At 47.3% G+C, this 11,990-nt stretch overlaps 1 protein-coding gene across 3 annotated transcripts in view; it reads left to right on the forward strand.

Annotated features, from left to right (window-relative positions):
• Positions 1 to 10,094, forward strand: part of LOC144806574 (uncharacterized) — a 350,735-nt gene extending 340,641 nt beyond the window's left edge. For all 3 annotated transcript variants that reach the window (XM_078672919.1, XM_078672927.1, XM_078672911.1), the window contains one exon: positions 7,200 to 10,094. In XM_078672919.1, coding sequence (XP_078529045.1) covers positions 7,605 to 9,266 — 1,662 coding nt within the window. In that variant the 5' untranslated portion in view covers positions 7,200 to 7,604 and the 3' untranslated portion in view covers positions 9,267 to 10,094. The remainder of the gene's footprint in view (positions 1 to 7,199) is intronic.
• The last annotated feature ends 1,896 nt before the right edge of the window (positions 10,095 to 11,990 follow it).

Raw genomic sequence — 11,990 nt, forward strand, 5'->3', positions numbered from 1 at the left:
AACACAATTACACGGGAACAGATTACAAAAGCAGAGCGTTAAGTTACATGAGGTAAAACTGACAATTGTGAGCAAACAAAATACATGAGGTAGCAGACAGTGCACATCCGAGGGGCCGCAGCTCGTCACAGCCGCCAAAGCTACGGATGGCTCATGCGTGACACTCATGGCCTCAGTGTACTTACGAGTGACATTCAGCGCCCAATGAGTGACACTCAGAGTGACACCGTCTCACCAATTAAACTAACCAAGGCGGAGGTGTGAGGCGTCACATCCGATTGAGCGATCACGAGGAGCTTTAAAGCACCTTGAAGCTGCTGCAGAGCCCTCAAGTGAGAGGCCACATCGAGCACAAGGCTGCTTTGTTTCTACAGCTGGGTGAGCTTTGAATGCAGGGAGTTGTATGCATAAAAGAGAAAACTACTATTCCCAGCATGCAATTCGTTTAGAGTTCAAAAGGCTAAATCCAGTTACAGTTCACAAGGGGCCGCTGCTGAGGGCTGGACACTGCAGTCCGTGATGTCATTGAGGTGACTGTGAGCCGCCCTCGAACACTAATGTCCGATCACTCATAACCTCAAGTCTCCACACACAAGCTCCAGTTCCAGTTCACAAGGGGCCGCAGCTGAGGGCTGGACACTGCAGTCCGTGATGTCATTGAGGTGACTCTGTGAGCCGCCTGGTGTCATGTAAGACGACACTGACAGCCGCCCTCTAACACTAATGCCCGATCACTCATAACCTCCAGTCTCCACACACACACGCTCCAGTTACAGTTCACAAGGGGCCGCAGCTGAGGGCTGGATACCGCAGTCCGTGGTGTCATTGAGGTGACCCTGTGAGCCGCCCTCTAAACCCAATGTCCTCTCATTTATAACTTCCAGTCTCCCCCACCACCACACACACAAGCTCCAGCCAGGCCTGCCCAAGATGCTGCTCAGTCTGCAGATTCACACTCCTCCCACTTTGATAATTGTCTTTGTTTTTACTGCATCAGTTCCCAGATATGTCCTCTCGTACTGGCTACTTACCTTGACGGTTGCCTGGCTGTTATTTTTCTGATGTCACCAGTATTTTACTTGATCTGGTCAATACAAAAATTGTAAAAAGCACATAAAGCCAGTATTTTTCCTCCTAATCAGTACATACGTTAAAATCAACAATAAGCAGATAGTAGTATGGTTTGGAGTTAGCAAGTTAATGATAAGTGGCTAATTAGAGTAAAGAAAGACAGAAAGGTCATCATAAAAAGGAATAAACTCTATAACAACTACTTTTTAATAACTTTCCATGGCACGCTCGAGCCTTAAAACTATATAAACAAATGGCAGGCATTTCTTTTGAAATTGCGGCAACCCTACTTAAGAGTGGGGCATGCTGGAGGGGTCAGAGCGCTGGACCGCTGCTTGTTTCCATTAAATGGTGCTGACGTCTGTCATGATGTAGGCATGGGCAGAGGCTATTTCTCTGTGAATTGGGGCACAGCGTGGGCAGCTACAAGTCGACCAGCCGCAAGTCAGGCATCAGTCCAGTTCTTCACATATTTATTGACCTCAGTCAATGCTGCTGGTTAGCCGCTTTAGGGAGAGGCTGTCTTGGCCCCACAGGAGGGGCGTTACAGCTCTCACAGTGTACCGCAGCCATGAGCAGCCGCTGCTTAACAGTACTGCAACCTACATTCCGGCCTTACGGTGGCCTGATGCGCTATACAAATGACATGGCTTCAACCAGGTAAAGTGCCTACTTCACTCCAACTCCAAGGCATTGCACCAAGCTGTTCTTAAACCCTCCTAAGATTTGACCCGTCGCTTGAGCTTCATTGTCCGGGACCTGCGTAGTTAACAACTCCACACCCTCGAAAGGCTTAATAGCATGAATTGCTCTTAATGTGCTTATAGGAGTCGTGTCTTAACATTTCGAGTAGGCAATTCATTTTTGGAATGTTTAAACTCATACTTCTTTAATCTCCAGACGGGACAGCATTCAGAGCACTCCAGTCGACTCCACTTGAGTCTCCGACCTCACTTCCTTCCAGGTTCTGAGGTCATGCGCCAGCCAGGACGCAACCACTGCATAGGGTAGGCCCTACCTCGGGATAATTGAGCAGTGACTCCGTGACAGACAGCTGTGCGTGGGAATTCCAATGCAACCAGGCTGGCAGGGCTAAAATGTAACATTGTAGCACTCAGCCACTGCAGACAAGCTCATTTACTATTTACTGAGCCTGCCGGGGAGCAGCAGAGCAAGCGCACAGAGGTGTCACGGACGCCAGCGTGCAAGCAGCCTGGTGTGGCCAGTTTCAGCGCTGGCACAGAGTGTTGAGTCAGTGGAATTAAAATGCATAACAATGCATTTCAGTGCGGTGATGCGGAACACCACACTGACATGCGTTAGAGTCTCGCCTGATACTTGGCAGGTCTGCACATTGTACCACCCGTGACTGAGGCCCTGGAAGACACTGAATCATCATTCAGTGAGCCTAGCCTGAAGACCTGGAGTATATTAACACAACCCAGCGTGGGCTTTACCTGAGGAGTCAGGGTGCATTACACCACCCAGCGTGGGCTTTACCTGAGGAGTCGGGGTGCATTACACCACCCAGCGTGCGCTTTACCCGAGGAGTCAGGGTGCATTACACCACCCAGCGTGGGCTTTACCTGAGGAGTCGGGGTGCATTACACCACCCAGCGTGGGCTTTACCTGAGGAGTCGGGGTGCATTACACCACCCAGCATGGGCTTTACCCGAGGAGTCGGGGTGCATTACACCACCCGCGTGGGTTTTACCTGAGGAGTCAGGGTGCATTACACCACCCACCCTGGGCTTTACCCGAGGAGTCGGGGTGCATTACACCACCCAGCGTAGGCTTTACACGAGGAGTCGGGGTGCATTACACCAATCAGCGTGGGCTTTACCCGAGGAGTCGGTGTGGATTATACCACCCAGCGTGGGCTCTACCCAGAGGAATTGGGGTGGATTATACCACCCAGCATGGGCTTTACCTGAGGAGTCTGGTGCATTACACCACCCAGCGTGGGTTTTACCTGAGGAGTCTTGGTGCATTACACCACCTAGCATGGGTTTTACCTGAGGAGTCGGGGTGGATTATACCACCCGTGTGGGTTTTACCTGAGGAGTCGGGGTGGATTATACCACCCGTGTGGGTTTTACCTGAGGAGTCGGGGTGCATTATACCCCCCCGCATGGGTTTTACCTGAGGAGTCGGGGTGGATTATACCACCCGCGTGGGTTTTACCTGAGGAGTCGGGGTGCATTACACCACCCAGCGTGGGTTTTACCTGAGGAGTCAGGGTGCATTATACCACCTCGTATGGGCTTTTCCTGAGGAGTCGTGTTGCATTATACCACCCCGCATAGGCTTTTCCTGAGGAGTCAGGGTGGATAATACCACCCAGTGTGGGCTTTACCCGAGGAGTCAAGGGGGGATTATACCACCCAGCATGGAATTTACCTGAGGAGTTGGGGTGCATTACACCACCCAGTGTGGGTTTTACCTGAGGAGTCGGGATGGATTATACCTAGGCCTGGGCGTAGTTGGCGTAGTTTGCGTAGCAGCACTACATGTAGCTTCACATGGTATACTTTGAACTTCACGTAGTACACATAGTCTGCGTAGCGTAGCTGATGACACTGTGTACTTGTCTGCATTGCAAATGGCATCCTGCACAGTGCCTTTTATGATAAAACAAGAATCTCTAGCTTTGTATGCTAAAGTGCATATAGTACTTTCACAAAAGGGAAACTGAAAAATTAGCAAGCAGTGAGAGAGGTGATGATTTTGGGATCCTCCCTAACCTAGGGAGTACCTAACAGATGCCTTGAAAACAAAAAAGCACATCTTATTGAACGATTTGGTCGTGGTCCCATCCTCTTAGGACCACCCCAAGTACAGTTATTTAGCAAAAAAACATTCCCAACCACAGGCCCTGCAAAGCATTATGGGATGAGATTAGCAGTGGGCAGTGAATATTATATAGTATCCAATATCAAAATAATTTCACAAAGAGCTGCAGTTCAACTGGTGGTTACTAGATGTCCCTCACGAGGCAAATGCTTGATGAAAGGGTTTCAATGGTTTTGCATTTGGCTCGTGACTGACATCTAGTAACGACTAGTGGAACTGCAGCTTAATGTAAGAATAATTTCAATGCTTTGCATTTGACTCGTGAGGGACATCTAGTAACGACTAGGTGAACTGCATCTCTTTATAGAATTATTTTGATATTGGATGCTATAATATTCACTTCCCACTGCTAATCTCGTCCCATAATGCTTTGCAGGGCCTTTGGTTGGGATTGTTTTTTGACAATAACTACGCTTGGGGTGGTCCTAAGAGGATTGGATCACCACTGAAGTTCAACAAAATGTGCTTTTTGTTTATGCTCTTTGAGTTCAAGGCATCCGCTTGGTCCTCCCCCTAGGTTGGGGGGGGGGGGCAAAATTAATCCGCTCTGTCATTGCCTAATGTTTTCATTGTTAAAGTTCACTTTTGTGAATAGGTTATATGTTTTTAAGCATGTAAAATAGCTTTTTCAAAGCATCTGAGGATGTTGTTGATTTAGTTGCTACGCTTCGTGATTAAACACCTTTTTTGTACTGTACTACATGCAATTTGTGAAGTGCGAATTAGCACAATCTTTGCATGCTCCGTTAGAGTAGCTTAGTATTATGCCCAGTGTTAATTATACCACCCCGCGTGGGTTTTACTTGAGGAGTCGGGTGCATTATACCACCCCGCATGGGTTTTACTTGAGTAGTCGGGGTGCATTATACCACTCCGCATGGGCTTTACCTGAGGAGTCAGGGTGCATTACATCACCCTGCGTGGGTTTTACCTGAGGAGTCGGGGTGCAATATACCACCCCGCATGGGCTTTACCTGAGGAGTCGGGGTGCACGGCACCACCCAGCGTGGGTTTTACCTGAGGAGTCGGGGTGCATTATACCACCCCGCATGGGTTTTACTTGAGGAGTCGGGTGCATAATACCACCCCGCATGGGCTTTACCTGAGGAGTCAGGGTGCATTACATCACCCTGCGTGGGTTTTACTTGAGGAGTCGGGGTGCATTATACCACCCCGCATGGGCTTTACCTGAGGAGTCATGGTGCATTACATCACCCTGCGTGGGTTTTACCTGAGGAGTCGGGGTGCATTATACCACCCCGCGTGGGTTTTACTTGAGGAGTCGGGGTGCATTATACCACCCTGCATGGGTTTTACTTGAGGAGTCGGGGTGCATTATACCACCCCGCATGGGCTTTACCTGAGGAGTCAGGGTGCATTACATCACCCTGCGTGGGTTTTACTTGAGGAGTCGGGGTGCATTATACCACCCCGCATGGGCTTTACCTGAGGAGTCAGGGTGCATTACATCACCCTGCGTGGGTTTTACCTGAGGAGTCGGGGTGCATTATACCACCCCGCATGGGCTTTACCTGAGGAGTCGGGTGCATTACACCACCCTGCGTGGGTTTTACCTGAGGAGTCAGGGTGCATTACACCACCCCGCGTGGTCTTTACCAGTGGTGTTGGGGCACATTATACCACCCAGCATGAGCTTTACCCAAGGAGTCGGGCTGCATTGCACCGCCCAGCATGGGCTTTACCCGAGGAGTTGGGCTGCACGGCACCACCCAGCGTGGGTTTTACCTGAGGAGTTGGGGTGCATTATACCACCCCGCATGGGTTTTACTTGAGGAGTCAGGTGCATAATACCACCCCGCATGGGCTTTACCTGAGGAGTCAGGGTGCATTACACCACCCAGCGTGGGTTTTCCTGAGGAGTCGGGTGGATTATACCACCCCGCATGGGCTTTACCTGAGGAGTCGGGGTGCATTATACCACCCCACCTGGGCTTTACCTGAGGAGTCGGGGTGCATTATACCACACCGCATGGGCTTTACCTGAGGAGTCGGGGTGCATTATACCACCCCGCATGGGCTTTACCTGAGGAGTCTGGGTGCATTATACCACACCGCATGGGCTTTACCTGAGGAGTCGGGGTGCATTATACCACCCGCATGGGCTTTACCTGAGGAGTCGGGGTGCATTATACCACACCGCATGGGCTTTACCTGAGGAGTCGGGGTGCATTATACCACCCCGCATGGGCTTTACCTGAGGAGTCGGGGTGCATTATACCACCCCGCATGGGCTTTACCTGAGGAGTCGGGGTGCATTATACCACCCCGCATGGGCTTTACCTGAGGAGTCGGGGTGGATTATACCACCCCGCATGGGCTTTACCTGAGGAGTCGGGGTGCATTATACCAACCGCATGGGCTTTACCTGAGGGGTCGGGGTGCATTACACCACCCTGCGTGGGTTTTACCTGAGGAGTCAGGGTGCATTACACCACCCCGCGTGGTCTTTACCAGTGGTGTCGGGGCGCATTATACCACCCAGCTTGGGCTTTACCCGAGGAGTCGGGCTGCATTGCACCACCTAGCATGGGCTTTACCCGAGGAGTTGGGCTGCATGGCACTACCCAGCGTGGGCTTTACCCAATGAGTCGGGGTGCATGGCACCACCCAGCCTGGGATTTACCAGTAGAGTCGGGTTGGATTGCACCACCCAGCGTCGGCTTTACCTGAGGAGTCGGGTTGCATTGCACCACTCAGCATGGGCTTTACCTGAGGAGTCGGGGTGCATTACACCACCCCACATGGGCTTTACCCGAGGAGTCGGGTTGCATTGCACCACCCAGCGTCAGCTTTACCCGAGGAGCCAAGGTACATTATACCACCCAGTGTGGGCTTTAAATCGAAGAACTGTAGTATATTACATCACACGTGTGGGTTATACCTGATGAGTCAGGGCACATTATAATATCCACACAGGGCTAGGGCTGGGGATCCCCATGTTATAAGATACAGGGCATTACTTTGGTGGCAGGAAAGATCAGTTGGCCACATATTTGAGATGTCCGTAATGCAAGTTTGACATGATTGTGATGCTTCACGTGTCAGTAATATTTAATTGTTTGATTACTTTGAACTGTTTGTTTATTTTTAATTATCACTACAAGGAGTAGACGTTTTGCATAAAATATTTTTCTGCCAATTTTCAAGGCTTAAAAGTGGAATGATAATTGAATTATGTGAGAAGTTGTTTTAGCAAAGTGTTTTGCATTAAACCTTAACTAATGGTGAATTGCGAATGTCGTTATACCCAACAGAGCGCAGACCCATGCAAATACAACAAGATGATAAGCAGAGAAGAATTTGAAAAACTGGAACCTTCATATTTCCATGAGAAGAGAGAAAAGCATTTCATTTTCAGAAACAGATGAGTCTAGAAGGAGAAAAAAGATCACAACAAGCCGACAAGTGTGATCCACTGTAAGTGAAAATTTGAGCGAAAGACTGCTCTTTAGTCGCTGGCCTACACAAAATAAACTCACAGACAATCTGGTGGCCAACATCAACCTGTTACTTGGTACTTGTATAATGCGGTTATCAATAACAGACTCTCTTCCATGTATTCGATTATGAAGATTGAGAAGGATACGTCCTGAGATTACAGTGAATTGACAAATAATTGAGTCTCTTGGCCTTTGAGCGTTACCTGTGGATCGAAAAGGATGAAACGACTCTGGTTAGCAGCTCGTATTCATAGAGGTGAGAGTGGGGTTGTTTGGAACCCCTGTACCTGCAGCAGCATCAGCGCTGTACCTGCCACTGAAGAGTGTTCTGATGCAACCACTCAGTGTGTCAAGATTAAGAAAGACGATCTTCTACCAAACTTTCTAAAGCACCAAGTGGGAACAGTTAAAGCCAATGGTAATGTTGAGACACCAGTCTGTTTACAAGAACATCAGAAGGATAGGCACAGTAACTGGATGAGCTTAGAGGATGAAACTCACAACTCACAGGAGGAATATACTGAACAGAAACCAAAGAAGCCCGGCGGCTCCCCTGAAGTACTCAAAACAGAAGTGCCTTTCTCAGAAAACAATGAAAATACAACTGTGCCATCTCTTGACCCAGAACAATTGGACAAAAGGCAAAACGAGCCAATATCTGCTGCAAACACACAAGATAAATCAACTGAAAGTGGACAGTGTGCCAACACTAGGCCAAAGCTGAAGAAAGCGAGAGATAAAAAGAAGTCCATGGAATATATTTGTGCTAAATATGGGAAAAGTTTTTGCAGACCAACAGAGCTACTCAAATACCAACGGACATATATTGGAGATAATTCAGCAATGTTTAATGAATTGGGGAAATATTTTAAAAGGTTTCCCGCCACAGATCAGAAAATAGAAATAAAAGAGAAATTATCTCCCGCTATTGAAAAAGAAAATATTTTAAATATCCAACCATCATTGCAAATAATTCAGCAGGAACCGACAGTTGAAGAAGAGAAGCCACCCCCAACTAGCAATAATGACACAAATGTCACTAGATGTCCACTCCTCGTCCCACACCAGGACACAAACATCGAACCCACTGAAAGTGATAAAAGCATCAGTGGCTTATCCTCCATCAAGAGACGACCTGAAAAACCCAGCGGGAAACGATACCCATGTACGGAGTGTGAGAAGAGCTTCACTGCCTCATCAACACTAAAGAGGCATCTTGACAAACACATCGGGAAACGATACACATGCACAGATTGCGGGAAATCATATGGCAGAATCTCTAGTTTAAAGATGCACCAAAAGGTACACAAATACCAACGGACATATATTGGAGATAATTCAGCAATGTTTAATGAATTGGGGAAATATTTAAAAAGATTTCCAGCCACAGATCAGAAAATAGAAATAAAAGAGAAATTATCTCACGCTATTGAAAAAGAAAATATTTTAAATATCCCACAATCATTGCAAATACATCAGCAGGAAAAGACAGTTGAAGAAGACAAGCCACCCCCAACTAGCAATAATGACACAAATGTCACTAGATCTCCACTCCTCGACCCACACCAGGACACAAACATCGAACCCACTGAAAGTGAAAAAAGCGTCAGTGGCTTATCCTCCATCCAGAGACGACGTGAAAAACCCAGTGGGAAACGATACCCATGTACAGAGTGTGAGAAGAGTTTTACTGCCTCATCAACACTAAAGAGGCATCTTGACATACACATAGGGAAACAATACGCATGCACAGATTGTGGGAAATCATATGGCAGAATCGATCGTTTAAAGATGCACCAAAAGGTACACACAGTAAATAAGCCACATCCGCGCACTGGGCACGGGACTGATGTCAGCAGTAACTTAAATCTACCTGAATAAAAAATAAATACACCAAAAAGGAGACAATAACTCCAGTGAGAAACTCGGCACAAGTAGTGACTGTAGAAAGAGATCTAATGACTCCTCATCCATGCATGCGCATGAAAGAATACATCCAGGGGGATAAAAAGAAGCAGATAAAAGTCCTGAGGGTGGGTAGAAATTTCCCAGGGTAAAAACGTTATTCATTCACCAGCAAATACATATCAGCGAGAATCAATCTTCATATAGTAAATGTAGGAAGAGTTTAATCTGTCATTAGTTTGAGTCACCACCAGGGGGTGCATGTGTTCATCTTGGACTCACTAACCTTCATGGAACATGAGAACAACATCAGTCTCAAAACGAGTGCACAAATGAAAGAATACTGCAGAAAATGACAGCTCGCACCAGCATCAGGCCCGGACTCGCCGTTGCGGGCACCGGGCAACCCCCCGGTGGGCTGCAAGGGTGGGGCTGTTTTTGGGCCCCTGGGGGGCTGGCCCTGTAACAAAATCGGCTGAAAAGGGGCCCTGGCAAAGAGCTCGGTCGCACTCCCAAACCCCCAGGGGGGCGGCTGAGCACTTAGCCAGGGCCATGTTGGTTCTCAGTCCGGCCCTGACCAGCATGGTCACCAGGACCACTTAACACAACCCTGGTTTGGAAAACAAGGCACTGTGCGAGTTTAGGAGCTCAGATAACTGGACCTAACGCCAAGCAGCATTTCCTGTAGATATAGGTGATGGGCAAGATGCCCAGAAATTGAAAAGTATTATACCTGCTATTTACAGTACTTAAAGTATAAAACTGTGGTGTTGAGCGAAATAAGAAATGAAGTTATTTTCTGTATATATGCTGTACTCAACTTTCTAAAATTATAAAACCACGCTGGGCTGCCAGTCCATTATAGGCCCTATTTTTGGCCTCTCTTTAGCAGTCTGAGAAAAGTTCAGTTGTGACAAAACTACAATCTATGTAGTTAGAGCAGGGCAACAAAGAACGAGTGGGGGGAAAAAGTAGCTAAACATGGGAAAATTGTGGAAGGAGTAAACAAGATATTTGGGGGCATCTGAAAGAGCCTTTTACCAGAAAATGTAGGTGGCCTTAGTAGTGGTAAGTCAGTAATGTTGTGGTATAAATATTTCTTTATGTACTTGCACAAGGGCTGAAGTGAGACCTTCATAGGCTAAGATACCACAAGCTTTCAGGCATAAACAGGTGTCTCATTTGCTGGTTTCATTTTTATTTTAGTGTTACAACTTCTGCCATAGTGAAAAACTTGTGTTGGAATAGGCGCTTTGTGGATGGGTTGAGGCAGGATGTGTGCTTGCAATGGGGCATGCTTAGTGCTGGGTGATGCACCCTCGTTTTGTTCCACATCGAGGGTAGCACTTGAGGAAAAATGTGGGCTCCAATCTTAGTGGGATAGGACTTAGGCTTGATGCTTGTAAGGTTTTTTGTAGAACTGGTATTTGGACCACACAGTTTCATTTTTTGGAATATGTGTTTGAATGAGCTGTAGGTGACAATGTAGAACAAGGAACACATGGATCAGATGCCTGCAAGGTTCATGCTGAGGACCACATTTCTTTTATAGTTTTGCTTGTCATTTAGGCAAAAATGTAATATGTTTTTGTTGGATTCTGTTCAGGTATGTACATCACACCCAGATAACGGATTCTGTTTATGTCATGCACTTCAAATCCATGTGATTTTTTTTGCTGGATTCTTTTGAGGCTTGCACTTGACTCCCATGTCTACAAGCTGAGGTGGACAGCATGGGGAATAAATGCATATTAGGCCGGATGGAAATGTATTTCAAGAATAGCTTGAAGTCCCACGGAGTTTCTTGGAGAAATTATCCAAAAGTGGGCAGTTAGCATGTAGCAACGAGCAGTGATGGTGTGTACTCCAATCTATAACACCGTGGGTGCACCGATGACCATCAGTAACAACTGTGTAGGTGCCGGTGATGAGCCTTGGCGAGTTAGCACTTGAGAATGGGCTAGTGGTCATTGCAAAGTGTAATCTTATAAGAACAGGATGCTCTGAAGCCCCAAAATGCTGCCATGAAATGTAGCCATGAAATGCAACTCTTGTTTAAACCGTGTTTGTTATCTGCAATGCAAAAACCCTCTCTCTTTCGCACATTTCAATCCGGCTTACCAATATGTTTTCCCTGGCGGTAGCGGGTGTTGAAAAGTGGCTGTATGTCCATCCATCTAAATTAGGTGGGCGGACATACGGCTAGACCTCCAACGTGCAAAGGGCCATTGGAGAGGCTTGACCAACTGTTGTCAAATCAGCCTGAATCTAAATCAGGCGGTCCGGCCATAATATTGGTGAGAAGAGAATTCCGTCATCATTGCGACGGAGATCTCTCTCCGCCAACATTTAAATTGGGCACGAAGTGGCGCAAGAGATGTTTGTCAGTCAAGCGAAACTCACATCACTCATTTGTTCATGTTATTTAGGATCAAATCTTTTTATTGGCAGACAATTAGGCATATCACATACACAGCAAACCGCCTACAACCCATTACAGGCCAGCCGCTAAGTTCAGATGCATACCGAGGAGCAGAGCCAAATACAGCAAAGTAGCAATCACAAAGTGGGCATGTTAATACACAGCATGTCGCCTGCAACCCAAATTGGGCCAGCTGCCTATGGGGGACAAGAGATAGAGGCCTTTCAGCACAGTATCGCTGAGTGTGTTAAAAAGCTTTGCATGCCAAGTAAAACAAA

The sequence above is a fragment of the Lissotriton helveticus genome, chromosome 1_2 (genome assembly GCF_964261635.1).
Source record: "Lissotriton helveticus chromosome 1_2, aLisHel1.1, whole genome shotgun sequence".
NCBI lineage: Eukaryota > Metazoa > Chordata > Amphibia > Caudata > Salamandridae > Lissotriton > Lissotriton helveticus.